The 15,868-nt window shown below is 40.3% G+C and overlaps 1 protein-coding gene across 1 annotated transcript; it reads right to left on the bottom strand.

Annotated features, from left to right (window-relative positions):
* Positions 1–9,077: 9,077 nt before the first annotated feature.
* On the bottom strand, positions 9,078–15,259 carry LOC119720694 (homeobox protein GBX-2-like). The gene is made up of 2 exons (XM_038190502.1): positions 14,032–15,259; positions 9,078–10,832 (listed from the first exon to the last, which is right to left on the bottom strand). The coding sequence occupies exons 1-2, from the start codon at positions 14,543–14,545 to the stop codon at positions 10,294–10,296; spliced, it is 1,053 nt and encodes a 350-aa protein (XP_038046430.1). The 5' UTR covers positions 14,546–15,259; the 3' UTR covers positions 9,078–10,293.
* Positions 15,260–15,868: the final 609 nt, after the last annotated feature.

Here is a 15,868-nt window from a genome sequence, read left to right as displayed (position 1 = left end):
AGGAGGTTGAATAATTTAGGTGAACAGTAACAAGGATCTCATCGACAGCAACGTTACTCCTGGAGTCCTAGCCCCCATGGGAGGTAAGTGGGGATGATTAGGCCCAGTATAAATGCTAGCCATATATCAAAACCTGCATAAGAACGAGCCATGATTATTTCATGAAGACTCAATTTTTTTGTGGAGTCGCAGTGTCCGTAAGAGATAAGTCTCTTTGACCTTGGTACGCGTAATGAATCCAACTAGACCGTAACACCAAACCAAGTATTAATGGTCCAATCCAAAATTTCGGGCATTTTTAGTAATTATCATTATTTAAAGAAGTAGCAGGAACTATCAACTATCATAATACGGCCATCTGCTAGTCGAACTACGATAGACCTCTTTATCGCGGGTACGTGCACTATGGTATGTTTGTATAACTCAAGTTACGAGTTTTCAAGTGTAAATGGAGCAATACTCAGACGCGTCAATTAGTGTCGTCATCAGGCTGCAGCTGGATTTTAATGAATCTATTTTGCTCGTTTTTTCAATGATTGTCGTTTAAATAGCAGCAAAAAACCCAAATAGTTTTGACATTTGGATTCCGCATTAAGACTGATGAAATACTCAGATGCTGCACAAAGATTGTGCAACTATCACGAAAAGACGACACATGCGAGACAATAACACGTATTTACTTTCAAGCGGATTGCCAAAGCCGGCAAAAGTCCCATTAAATATAATAGACAAGCAATCAAGCACAGCTTAACTTCGATCAATTGATGTGAAAGTCAAGCCCGGCTTCTGCTGTACGAACTCTACTCACATTTGTTTTTGCGACCCAAAAACTATTCGTACATCATTCATTCCTTGTCGTTGGACATCAACAAAATGATCTATCCAGCCCTATGTTAGCGGTCTCCCGATTTATCAATGGCATACACCTTCGAATTTTAACCGTTCGTCTTTTCTCACATCGCACTTCCGGTGTTTTTTTTTTTTTTACTCTTTTCATAGGCCTGCATTTGAAGAAACTTGAATGAATTTGGAAAATTAACTTTCCAATTACATGTGAGCAATTGACGTGGGCAATTCAAATTTTGGTATACTCGAATAAGAAATTCAATTAACGAAATTGCTACCAGTATAAATCCAGTTAAACGAACCGAACACTGTGACCATGACATTTGTGTGCCACACTTGTGTTGCATACAACTAACACCGTTTTACGCTTTAAATGGGCACTTTGGCACGTTTACTGTGAAACGAATAGTTGGAAAGATCGTAAAAAGTAGAATATGAAAGTTCTATCTCTAAAGTTTGGTGTTTTGTGTAATTATCGCGCTAAGGAATATGGGGGTTTAGTTTGGTCCTCAAAAATCGAACCGTCGGACCGCTAGTCATAATTCTAATCACACATTTTTTTTTCTGTTTAAAAAGTTGCTTCAAACGTGTGCGCTAGGATTGCTAGGTGTAAAAACAAGCTTTAGACCAGCATATCAAAGAGTGAACTGTCATGATGTGATATGCAAAGTTATGCGGCGCCATGCAGTCTTATGTTAAAGGCGTATAGGATCATTTAGTTTTCATGATAAATGCAAATGATCCATATGCTTTTCATAGATTTGCTGACAATTCGATGGCTTTATTTACTACCTAAAAATGTGTATAGGCAAGACAAAAATCGCTTTCGCGCCGTATGTAAGCAAACGGCGTTTTTCATCATTTTCCCGGTAAATGTAAGACATCATATCGATTTTATATGAACCAGAAAAATGGCTAGGAAACGGTATGAAACACTTTTTTGGGGTAAAAAGTCTCCGGACGAAGGGATGCCCTTAAGATATAGTACTACACGGAAACATGCATAGCCGAGTACTGTATCAACACGTCCCGTTTTTACGAAACGAGACTCAACATTGTCACATGAATGCAAGTCAAGATTTTCCCGTAGATAGCGGCTATTATCTATGTACATAACTGTGTTGTCTTTGAATTTTCTAGGATGTTCCTAAGCGTTTTAAAGCCTTGAGCTTCGATACGTTTGTGATGACAGTGTATTAAATCTGCGGCATTAGGACCGAGTAAAGTTTCAAAACGTCCTGAAAAAAACCTAGTGATTTCGCGCATAAAATATTATTATAATACCGTTAGTGTCCCCTCAACATCACCGGATTTATGGTGGTGAAGTCCGATGATGACTTTTATTTTGTTATCAAGTTGCGATATAGATGGTTAAACAAATATAATCCAACTTTGTGATTAGCTCGTTCATCAGTGAGGTTAATGGTCGAGGGGCATCATTAGTTACATTCTGTAATTGGTGACGACAGCTCAAGCAAACGACGGTTTCCTGCGCATTATACTCAGTCATGAACCGTGTTGTATCGGCTGACGGAGTACGATTCGGCACCATCGCAAATCGGCGTGGCTGCCCTTGAAGAAGCCAAAAGCACACGGTACAGTCAACCTGCCGCACGACTTGTCATCTCTGCTTAGTTTGCTGTTGGTGTGAGAGGGGGACACTCACCGGGCCAACGACCGGGTATGAATGGTTCCCCCTGATAAAGATCTGCGCTGGACCATGAACAGCCTGGTGGAACTCTAAGCTCCCAGCTAGCTAACCACAAAAGCCCAGCGCTCCACAGCCTCGTCAAACTTTTTTTTCACTTTTGTCCGCGCAAATTGATTCCTAAACAAAATCAACCTTGCGTATTGTCTTGATGGTGGCTACATACCATTTCAGGCTATTTGTTGTTTTCCCGCACAAAGGTACAAGCAAGGCTGCTGTGAACTTGTTTTGGGTAGATGTTGCAGGATCTCTTGAACCCATGGGTATATGGCCGACGATTGATTCACAGTGTACATGTCATATCTCGGCCTCTTCGGAATTGCTGTCCAAATTCTGGAGTATTTTTTAACTTTTGTCAAATATCTTTTGCAATAGACTTCCACCACTTGGCGTTGCAAAACCATTGGGACCCATTAATTTTCTGAATTTAAATAACTGTTTTTATTGTTGGCGTATAGTTTAATGGCATCATTACCCCCTACCTAGAATGTGTGGTTTAAACTAAAACTAACTTGAAGATTTCAGACTATAAAAAAAGGCCGTCAAATGAGGGCGGTGTCTTCGTAAGAAATTCACAACTTCTTCTAATAATCTTGATAAACAGTTTGCCGTGCGTAGATCACTCTCGATGGGTTTTCTCGCCGGTGAATGTCAGAGAGCTGCAGTTTTATTTTGTAAGGTTCGGTACAAATGAGTCTGTCATCAGCGCTATTAGTAGGACGGCTATCACCAACCCCTAAAGCTTATCCGACGAGTCGACAACACGATTCGTACCCCACCCACGTTTCTTTATGTGCAACCCAACCAAGGTTACCCTGCCACAGCTCGGGTCCACGATGTACAAGAAGAGGAGGCGTCTTCATCTCGAGATTTATCGATTCTGTCATTATCCATAAATTTTCCCAGTCGAAAAGCTAGCATGGTCCCGACAGGGTGGTAGACGGAGAGCGATTTATGGGGGATGGTGTCTGGCCTAAAAGCCCGGCAGTAAATCTTGCTTGGGTCCGGACAGAAGATTGTGATTGGATTGCATAATGGCTCCCGTCTCTCGCCCCACACACCCATACTCAAGCAGACGACGCACGAGGTTAGCGTACAAACCAGCCACGAGAATCATCTAGAATGATGTATTGCACCATGGGAGGAACTGAGTTACCGTGATGGGTACACGCAAGTGATTCAATCGCAGACGATTTGGAAGAAACTGTTTGAGTACATCATTGGTCTCCTACAACGGGGAATAACGCTTACACACTCCAGTTATCGGTTTTCAGTGAAGTTCAAAAGATTAACTATGCAAGTTTACGTGCTGGACTGAAAGAAATATACATCTGTGAAACACAAGCGTGTGTCATAAACGTGTAACTTGTTGAGATAAGACTGTCCCATGCAATCTTGGATTAAAAATTACAACATGATGACTTTTGGCATAATGACACCATGAATTAAAAGTTATTCGTAGTATCGATGCAGTTTTATGTGTAATGAAGTATTGTTTTTCAAATTACAGGATGATATTTTCTGTTGAATGTTGTAAAAATTCTTCTCATGCTTCTTCAAACATGTTTTTGTGTGTGATATTGTATGAAACTGTATGAAGGCCTAATTGTATTCCGTCATGTTTTCCCCATGTTTCGGGAACTTAAGTTATTTAATGGGTTATTAAGGGCGTATAATAAGGCATTCGATAATGTTAAACCTTTTCTAGTCCAATCTCACATTGCAATTTTTATTTTGATAGAAAACAGTATAAAATGTATTATAACACCAAGATGGGCATTAGCAGAATGTATGTTTAAGAACTTAAGCAGCAAATTCAAAATCGAAGTATCGTATTTAAGCAGGAAACTGAAGTGTAACCAAGAAAAATAGATTCATAAAAAGCCGGTTATCATCTGCATGGCGCGTTGTTCATGGTACAGCTTGTTCTCTAACTAAACAATCTCCGACAGTAAAAACTTTAAAACAATTCCTGAAGAGAGGAGCTAACCAGCGTAGACAATCTCAAATCTCAATTTAAAAAAGTCGCGCCAAAAAATCATGCATCCGATCAAAACTTTCGCACATTTTGCATGTCTTTGAGATGGAAAAATATTTTACGAGTTTGTCAAACAAATGAAACATTGGCACGGAGAGATAAACCGAACAAGGCATGTGTATAGACTTGATACATGAACGCACAGCGGTTAAACAAGTGAAATTATATGAAAATTCAATGGAAAGACATCGAAAAGAGGCCACGTTTTTGACACGAATTATAAAAAGAAGACTATATTATCCGCATTTCATCGTGTACAGGTTGGCTGAGCCCGCGGGAGACCGTAATTACTGACGAACACGGTCAGGAAGAAGACGACAGGACATGACATCCAAAAATTGGATTGATGGGAGAAACACGCTCTTGTGTAACACATCGCCCCAAATAATGAGAAGATATCAGACGGAAGATGTAAGCCTAATTTGTATCCGAACGCAGGAGGCATGCTCAATATCTTGCCTTTTACCTTAACACGCGGTGTCACTTTGGAAATTGTAATTTGGAAATTGCCCGCGTCCAAATTAATTTCAATTTTAAATTTGCACGTTTGTGCACTTACGAGAGCGAGCATGTAAATTATTCTCGCTGTTGCAAATGTTATTCCACTGGAGTGCATCTTATATGAGCATAACGATTATTAAAGATGAAAAATAACATTTGAAAAACATTTTAAAAACCGGATTTGTTGCTACTAAATAGTGCAGCTGTTGAATCAAATCAAATTGACTATAATTACGGTCACACAACAGGCTATAGCGTTCACTTTGTTGGGTGTTGTCAATAAGAAAACTACTTTTTATCTTATGTTCGGTACAGTGAAAGCGGCAATTCAGGGGTGTTGAGGGCGGCATAAACCTCAAGTCCTCAACTATAAATGAGACGAACATATTTCGCCAGAATTGCACCTGCATTTTACGTCTTGCAAGTTTGCCCCTATTGAACGTCATACCGTCATTCCACGCAGTTGCCATCTAAAAGATGTTTCCCCCGTGTTTCTTCCGAGTTTCACTTCGAAAATATATCATTTTGGTTTGCTGTAACAAAAGTTATTCGCTTTTGATGGAAACATTGAACAAAAAAACCCGCCAAGATAAGTTATGGAGTGATTACTTTGCAAATTTCCAATGATTTGCGGCCCGACAATAATTCAGACGGGTCTCTTATGCATTTCGGAGGCGTCAAAGCAACCCCCCATTCCCAACCTTTTTTTATGAGGTTGCAGACGCCCTCAAGAAAAAAGAAACATAAACCCCCTTTTTTTGTTAAAATAAATCTCACAAAATTAATGAACATTCGATGAGACAAAAAAAGTCGGATTTGTAGAGGAGCACGGGAAAGCAGTTTGCGTCATGTGATTTAATCACAGAGCGTACATGATTTAAACGAAGATGTTTGGTGCAAGCTGCAGACAGAGAGGCTATCTTTGGCTTTAATTGCTGTCACTGAATGCTGATGCTGAACGCATTCATTACAGTTTCATTACTGTCAATAATTCACGGTATTCACAGACACGAGTTCTTTGACGAATGTTATAATTAATGAGTTAGATCATCGGTGGCACAGCGGTATCCCGACAGAAACCCGTTCATGCATGATGCAAATAAAACTTCATCCAGGATAAAGACAATGTATCCACAATAATAGGGTCACACAAACTATGATTGAACATACTCAACAATTATTGTAGATGTAATGGAATTTTGTTTTCACAATGAGGTGAGCCAGACACAATTTAGTCGCAACAACGCTACAGATGGTACTCAGTCATTACAGTAATGATAACTTCTATTTTGAAGACTTTCTTTCTACAGAAAATTCCGCTGACCCAGATTATTTCGGGCCAACTCGCGGTATTGAAATTGGAATTATGTTCCTTCCTTTATACAAAATGCAAAGCTTGTGAGCTGGAATGGAGGAAATTCATGGCTCATCTTGGCCAAGACGACACGGGAGTGTTGATGAGTAATCAGTAGTGTAAGGGTCCCTTCTCCAGGGACATCTCTCTCGGTTGTTCCTCGGTCCACTTGGGGCCCTGGAGATTCTTTCGGAGGTTGTTAATAATGTAATGGGTCGTGCAGCTATCACTCCAGCGACAAGCATGGTAACTGCCCTCAGTGACGCTCTCGTTTGATAGGGGCTAGGTAGCGCTGCGGAGCGCGGTAGGGTTGTACGTGGGCCCATGCACGTGGCTGACACACAACGTGACCGGATTACAATGACGGCAAGGGAAAAGGGAGGAAATGGAGTCGAGATATGAAAAGAAAAAGGGACATGTCATGCAGTGAGTTCAACCGTGGGTCCTAAAAACCCTCAATGGAAATCCCAGAAGAAAAATTCTTGACCCAGCCCCTTCCCCCAGATGGCCTTGCTTTTATTGATCTGTTTAAAACCTTCTAACTATTTCGTCAGGAATAGTGTTGTTTATCAATACACATCATACGGATAGCCCTTAGTAGGCCTAAACCTTAGGCCTAAACATTTTTTTCAAGCAGCATAGGTCTATGTCTTAATAGACATAGACCTATGTGAGCTGGAATCGAGCAAAACGACATTCGTATTAAGGAATTGCTTGCTTTTGTCATTAATAATTACATAGACCTGGCCAGAATATGTTGTTCATTTCGATTTTTAATTAGTTTTCTGCCAATTGTCAGTTTCTTCCTCACACAGGTTTGGGTGGCGAAATAGATCACTAAAAGCATGCTCAAAGTATTGATGGTGTGGAAACGGTCTAGCAACTTGACCAGACGGCATGTAACACCGTAGGCAGTGAAGGTCCACGTTGCTTTTTATAACCCCGGATCTTTTTCATGGCTGTAGGCCAGCGCGTCCAAGCCGACATGGTACCACTTGTGTAGCACTAGCTGGCCGCCGATCACCGATACGATATCGGTGTCGGTATCCATTGCACGCCAGTACAATAGTTCTTTTCAGTTCTTTTTATCAGTCACGCAAACACTATTCCGGGGTACAATGGGTTCAGAATCATGTAGTGTGTGTGCAAGTCTCCCTCTTTACCCGACAAGCTTCTATCCTCCACACGACAATTGAAAAATAAAGAAGAAGTCTTACTGCTGATCAATATTCGTTTAGAGAAGCCGGCTTTTTATGCCCTGCCAAAGGATAACCAATTCGGAGGTCCATGATGAGTTGTCTTCGATCAATATATAGGGGATGTATTACGGTCGTTGGTCCGGTGAACGATCATTGTGCTCTCGTGTGGTCATCATGTATCAGTCATTCCAACATCCCCGTTTTCAAAGAAAACTATACGAACATCCTACCTATCAAATTAAATAAAATCCGTTGAAAAACACCCGGCATTTTGAGATCCTCGAATAAACAACGTTTTTTGGTTTTAGAATCAGACGTGGTATATTCATCCCGTGTTGTGGTTTTTAAATCGTGATCGCAAGTCATGGTCATTGACCAATCGTATTTCCCCTTACACTATTTTCTTCATATACCTGAAACTGCTACGTGCCGGATTTTGTTGTCAAAATTACCCCACTTCTTAAACAACGGAGAAGTTTCTCTTTTAACGTAGCTTTCTCTCCTCTTTTTTTTTTTTTTGTGGAACCCACGCAGTTTGCGGGTGCCCCTGAGGATGCCTTGCGGCGTTTGGGTGGATTATCGGTCTGAGCACAGAAGGTCAATCGAAACATAAAATGCATTGAATGACAGTTTCTGTGTGAATTATTCAGTGCTTTTGTGACTTTTATAGGCTATCAAATTTGTGAAAATGTCAGCAAGCACCGATTCCACAATCGCGGGTAATTTGTATCTACAATTGCAAAGGAAATGTATATGCGTTAACATAGAACTCAATTTAAATACCAACTGAAGATGAGCCTTGAGAACACGCATAATATCACGCGGGAAAAAGCATCAAGCATCGACGGTAAGATTTCAAAGCGAATTCTCTGAAATCGTACAGGTATTAGATTTATTGACGCGATAGACCTGTTGTCACGACATTCAACTTGCATTTTCATTTCTCTGAAAGTGAACAAAAGTCTTTGGTTTGGAAATGTACATGTTTCTCACACAAAAACACAGCTGGGGAGAATCACGTTACACTGAATAAACACACTGAAGATGACTGTACATGTTGCCCCTATGAATGCAAGATGTGGTGATTACCACGTCTTCGCTTTTTGGACTGTAAGTCTGTATAGTGAGAGTTGTTTAACCTCATCTGTGGACCGGTCAAATATTATCTTTGTAATTGAACTAAATCATGACTATCAATACATTTTAAGTGTGATTTTGTTTTGTTTAATAGACATCAAAATACTTGATCATATCACACCGAAATTTCCCTACTCGTGACACCCATTGTTTATAGCATACGATTATCAAACACTCAGATTAAAATCTTTATCGGCTAATGCAGACGATAGAAATACATTCTGTTCATCTTTAAAATTTGATTAGATGCAATAAAACCAGAAAATTGTGAAAGAAACAATATTAAGACACACGTATGGATATACATGTATATGTATTTTTAATCAGGTAAAAAATAACCAAAGTGTGTGCGGCCAATGAAGCATTCCTTTTTAAGAACAAAAGAAAATGCACAAGAATTTTACACTTCTCATCAAGTTCCATAAGCACGATCAAGACAACTCTTATAAAGACGAAAGCAATAATCAGATCAGACGGTTGGTCTTAAATTCCTTGTCTTTGGCCAGAGCTTTAGGATTTCATCATTCGTAAATAGAAGCTTATAAGAGCCAAAATGAAAGAATGACTACATTAATTTTTCTGGATGAGAAGACGGATTGAATCACTGTTTCCAGGTACAATCTAAAAAAGGGCATTTTCTGGTTCACATGATTTTTTTTTAGGCATGCATCGAACGGAAGCATATTTTAACCAAGCCATACTACGAAGGTTTCCTGATTATCGATGCACTGTGATGCATGGAGTGATGGAAATGTCATATTATTTGTTTGTCCTGAATCGTTAACAAATATTGCCAGGATGTATAGACTCCATCCAAAACCTATATGGATCGATACTTCCTTTTTGAAGAAAACTAAATAACATTTTAAATTGGACGTTTTGATAACAATCTGGCTTTTCCTGGTATCGTAAAGATAACCGTTCTTTTCAATGAAAGTTGGCATCTTCATAATTTCGAATCATTAAGTTCTTTTAAAGTGGGATACCAATCGAACACAAAAGTTTTGAACTTAAAGCACTTTCCCCACAATGAAAGGAAATCTGTCACATTTGCCGCCAAGAAATACAATACAAGGACAAGCTTACAATATACATTAATTGATTTAGTTCACGAGAATCAAATATTTAATCACGATGGGGTATTTGCGTCCCCTTTGAACATTTACAGGCCTACCGACAAGCACACACATAGAGGACACAATGATTAGAATCGACTGTTTCACTTTTTTCTTCACCAACAGAAATCGATACCATCTACCTTGATACCTGCATCGGAAGAGTTATCTTGAGTTGGGATTACAACTTGGGCGCCAAGTCCACAAGTTCCGTACAACAAGGTTCAACTGTTGAAATGTGTAGCGCTCCCAAAGTTGGTCTTGTCATTACAGGTGCGCAAGGCGACATGACATTTGCAGAATCGAACAACACTTCCACATCTTGATTGCGCTAACGTCATCAGTTGTTCAAAATTTTGCGAAAAGTGGACGTTAGGTTTGGTTTACCAAGGCCACTATACCGTGGCTGTCTTGTTGTATAATTCTCCGACATGACTGACATCTCGGTGTAAGCCAATCTGCGGTATTGGGTCGTTAGGCTCTGGCAAGCGAGGCCGGCATTGCTGCTGTGATCGGATAGCGAACCGGTTAACATGTACGGGGATAGGTACGACCAGTTTAGGGTTAGGATTAGCCCCATTACGTCCACTCGTTATCCCGGCCTTCAGGCGCTTCCATTTGGCCCTCCGGTTCTGAAACCAAATCTTGACTTGGACCTCACTCAGGTGCAGGGACCTGGCGATCTGCGACCTCTCACTCAGAGTCAGGTATTTCTTGCTGTGAAATTCCTTCTCAAGTTCCAGTAGCTGGTCGCTAGTGAAGGCTGTCCTACGGCGGCGTGACTTGGAGCCAGCCCGCCCGGCGCTGCAGCCACCGTCCCCGTCACCGTCACCGGACTCAGCCTGCTCGTCGTCTGGGTCGTCTTGCAGCGGAGACTCGGTGCAATCTTCGCCATGATCACTACGGCAGTCCGTATCCAACTTACTCTCAGAATCTGAAGATAAAGTCAGGAATCAATTCAACACAAGCTCTATTCTAGTTTTTGTGTACATTATTAAAATGTGATAAAATGAAACTTAAGCTTTACTGTTTAAATTGTTCGAATTAAGCCTTAAACATGATTTTATCCAGCTGAATGCAGTTCGCACTGAACTGTGTTTTCCATGCAGCTTTTGTTGTTGAATGATTTTTTTTTTTTATCTGGGCATGATTATTATCAGAAATAACAGTGTTATTACAATATATGAACATCCATTGAATTAAATGCTTATTAAGTAATAAGTTAACTGGCAATTGCCTTGCGACAAAAAAAATCTTAAATCGGCTCTTATAATTCAGATGGGAGTGTGAGTGCATGACGCTTGACAACAAACGTCAAAATACCCAACGGACTTCCAGTTATACTGGTTTATCATTTAATAAACATAGAAGAGCATCATAATTAAAGTGCTGGACGATATTTAAAGTCAAGTTATGTGACAATCAGTTTTTATGATTATTATCTTGCAACAGGTATATCCACTCAAGTTTTGATTGACCATTTATGAGATCGTATAATGAATTCATTCAGGGCTTATAAGAGTGGATATTCATTCAGCTGGAAAGGTGACCACATTTTCAAAGCGCGCACCATTAATCATATTTAAAAATATAAATATATTTTTATATTTATAAATATATACTTTTATGTTTTAGCTATAAATTGACTCCACTAAACAGCTAAGCTAAAGCTACTGTTAGTGTTATCAGCTGAGCATCAATTCACTGTTCATAGCTTGTTGTAATTGAGCTTATAAAATATAATCATATTTTTTGTCTTTCCTTGCATGAAAATCCACAAAATGACATCATATATAATGAAACGATGAAATGAAATATGAAAATGAATAAAGCTGATGCAAACTGCTTACTGACTGGATTGACCTGAAATATAGACCATGCTGTATTTGTTTACAAATTGGATGTGATGGTCACGTGATGCTGCAACTGTCGGCAAACTGTTGCCCTATGCACTGCATGTGTTTCTCTTGAAATGTGATTGGCGTAAAAGTGGTGACAAACTTTTTAATGCAGGCCGAACAACTACAAAAAAAAGGATGCTTCAATTTTGGGGATGGGTGTCGGTTGCCCGTTGGTATGACGTCACAGGTCACATGGTCTATACAAATCAAAGAAGTTATAGAGGGCCTAACGTTATGCTCACAGCAGGACCTTTGTCAAACACGAAAAGCGTTAGGCCCTCTAACTTTTTGAAACGAAATACTCATTAGCACTACTCTGCATGATTTCCTTGAGTTTGGCCACAACAATGGCCAGCAGGTCAATAGTGATGCTTCTTGTAAAATAACGTCTCTCCACAAATACATTGAAAGTGTAGGAATGTAGCAATATAAAAATCTAATGGACTTCGAAATCGCTTTAGATATTGTTCTGTCCTTTATCATCATTTATGTTCTGCCTTAGCTCCCTCAGGCCTTATAATTAGGCTAATCCAGGGCTCAACGGCTATACCTCATGTTATGCCCATTTAAAGGTATGGCCAGCTACATGGTAACTAGTTGTATGTTTGTAAATGTCAAAGATAAATTTAGGTTACAACCAAATGAATTTGTACCCTGCTTACATAAGCTAGTTCTAAGCGTGGCATACTTGGAGTTTTTTTTCAATTAGAAACAAGGTTTATGGGGCAAAGAAAAAAAGTATACATGAAATTGAAATATAAATATCAAACCCTACGGTGTATACCCTATAATGTAGCTTCTCCGTGACGCAGGCCTGTCATTTCTAATCAACTTATTATCAACCATCATCAGATATAATGTGCTTACTACAACTACTTTTCAGAATGCAAATTACCCTCCTAGAATTTCACGGTGAATTTAGCCTCTCTTGAAATGGGGAAGCCAATATCACATTGTCTACGTCCCGGCCGCCACCCATCCCTCAGCGACAATTTTCCTTAATCATAATGTATGTGGCCTCCGAGTACTAAATGTCAACTTCGATTGGTTGCGGGCGGTGTACCGAGCAGAGGAGGCGGTCGGGCGCGTCGCGAGTCCCCATGAAGACACCACGGCGTCACACGGCCAGACGTTTACCTTAATGACATGTCGTTAATCTGATGTCTCGCATGTTAGACAGCGGTATAACACCTTCCGTGATCAGAAACCATAAAATGAAATTCAGTCGAATTTATCACCCGACCAACTTGCATATTTACTAGCACCGCTAAACGGCCCAATATGGCGTTTTCCCCCTGTATATAGGCTACTGTCTGTGCATAACGTGGGGAATTAGGTACAAGTACTCCCCAAAGAATGGTGATAACAGTAGTTTTCGTGTGTACTTGACACTTTATGGTGAGTATTTAGAACCTTATAGCCATATCAAATACGTCTGATAATGTTATTCTTCAACACTGCCGACTGTATGAAATTTTCCGTTGAACAAAAAAATTAGACTTTAGACACCGTCGTGTGTAGTGTGTTTTTAAACCGATGCTCGTTACTTATAAACCTTCATGCTAAATTGCTGGTAACATAAAATCTCAATCATTTCTAATGTATTCCCATTTTTTCGAATAACATCTCTTTACAAAAAGTAAATAGGGGGCTTTACTTGAATACTCGTAGTATAACTATAGGAAACTCGCAGGAAATTTGCACTGTATGCCGCCACATATTTTCCCTGATTGTACCCAATTTACTAGTTATTTTCACATCTTTTGTACTAGGGTACTATCATGACTGTTCTAAGGATGACAAATGTCAAGCACATTTGATTTAAACATTTATGGACAGGGATTTCGTTACTTTAGTTTAAATCGGTATACTTTCCGGAGTGTATCGAAGAAAAGAGCCCGTGGCTGTACCATAGAATTACAATGCTTTGCCATGTTTGTGAATGAACTGCGACTTACTGTAATACACGCGGTGACAATAAGTCTTCTGACCTACTATCAACACGACACTATTATCTTTGTGATATTTTCAATTTTCGACACTATTGAAATGTGTTCGACCGCAACCGTGGGTGAAAATCTGTGGTCAAAAAAGAATCGACGCAGGCATAAACTAGTATGAATGTACGTCATACGTGTTGTGACAAATCTTTGAAGTCAACATTTCAAACGATCGCATATTCTTCAGTTGCCAATATATAAGTTATAACTATTTTCCGTATTGAATACTCACCCGAAAGTGGGCTCATTTCTGCCTGGGTTAACCGGTCACTTATTATCGACGAATTAGTTTCTCGAAAATGAGCGTCTTCTCGAAGAGCTCTGCGCCAACTAGGCTCTTGATCAACATGGTGTGGTTGATATGTATCGCCGGGTAAATGGCCAACCATAGTCCGCGGTGGGTAGAAGTCCGCATGCTGACCTGACAGTGAAGTCCTTATATTGGGAATTGATGGATTTTCAGTATCTGAAATTACTGGATGTGAAGGGGAAATCAGATGTAACGGAGGGCCTCGCATGGAACCATTGTACGGCAAGTGGTGTTGAGGCGCGTGCAGGTGATGCAGGAGTCCGTTCCCGTGAGCTGGGACAACCGCCGCGCTGCCGTGTAGGTGTGCCGGCAAAAAGCTCCCGAAGCCGGTGTAGTGATGGTAGGACGGCGCGCTGCTCACGGTTGATTGAGACGGAGGAGCTGAAGCCATCAAAGAATCCACCGTGAAAGCCATCACGGCTTTAGACGGTTGCATCTTCCCCAAAGATGCCCCTCTCGATGTCTAGCTTGCGTTATTTCACTCACAGACTTGCAGAGATGACGGAAGTAATGGTGGTAGTTGACAATGAACTATCACTATTGTCATTATCTACTAGACTTGCTGCTTTAGTAACACAAACCCACATCACTGTCTCAGCCAACACAGTGTTTGTCATCATCACCGCATTTTTTCCCTGTGTGCAAATTGAGGGTAGTATAAATCAAACCGAGCTCGCTAGCAATGTCTACGCCGATTGGCTAGGCGGGACTATCTTCTCCATTTCTCCTGGGTCGCATCGTAACGACTGCCACGATTGGTCAGCGTACAAAACTAACGAGTGGCGGTATAACCTAATCATGATAACCAACAAATGACATTATCGGTCTGGCTTCTGACGCAACCACTCCCAAACTCGGATAGCGAAGTTAGGCGAACACAGCACATGTCCCAGGTCAATGAGTAGGGTAAGTTGGTTGGATGTTTGGCGGCCTGTGATTGGTTCACCGTTCTCTAATTGTCGCAGGTAAGCCACGCCACACTCATCACTTTATATTGACATTGCTTACCGCTAGTCTCAGATTAGGTCGGCGTCTGCTTTGTATGTTGAACTGAATTACAACCAAAGCCACGTAAAGTTGGAATTACGGGAACGGTTTGGGCGGAAAATAAATAGTACTTATTTTTATCAAATTAATATACCAAAAAGGCATATAGGCCTACATGTATTTTAATTCAATCTGTCAACAACAAACTGACACAGCATAACATGTATAGTCAAAATCCACTGTGAAATGCAGGTTCCACACTAATTTCAGTATTATATACATGGCCATCCTAAAGCACACACGCCTTTAAGAACATTTTGAAAAGAAATTTGTTGAACTGAAACGACTTTTCCCCCAACGGCTCGATGTTACCAAATATTACCCTAAAATTCCATCGCGCGGTATAAATTACACGCAAACAGCCAATTTCCTTGGTGTATGGTTTTGTGAACGTTTGTGTTTTACTTGTTAACGATCTGTCGAGTACAATTTCATTTAATAGACGCATTTTTGAGCCCAAATGGGCACATTCTCTCAGAAGTTCCCTTTCATTGTATACAGTACAATATTATGATTTCTTTCCGCAACTTTTGTTGGTGAGTTAGTAAGCCGTCTGAAGTGACTGTGAAGCCGTCTGAAGTAAGCGATTTCGATTAAGATGTTCAAAACACAGTGCCACATATCCAACTTTGTTGATTTTGGGAACCTATGATGAAACTCGGGGGCGGTTCTAGCTTTCAGGAAACGGGGAGGGTTGATATGAAGAGGGGAG

This window comes from Patiria miniata, unplaced genomic scaffold (assembly GCF_015706575.1).
Source record: "Patiria miniata isolate m_02_andy unplaced genomic scaffold, ASM1570657v1 HiC_scaffold_9, whole genome shotgun sequence".
In the NCBI taxonomy this organism is placed as follows: domain Eukaryota; kingdom Metazoa; phylum Echinodermata; class Asteroidea; order Valvatida; family Asterinidae; genus Patiria; species Patiria miniata.
This window is presented reverse-complemented; position numbering and strand designations above follow the sequence as displayed.

Bases quoted from the DNA above. Each gene is read 5' to 3' on its own strand.
- LOC119720694 (XM_038190502.1), bottom strand. From the start codon at position 14,545: ATGCAACCGTCTAAAGCCGTGATGGCTTTCACGGTGGATTCTTTGATG. The intron at 10,833-14,031 runs GTGAGTATTCAA...CTTTATCTTCAG, and splicing joins AGAAATGAGCCCACTTTCGG to ATTCTGAGAGTAAGTTGGAT.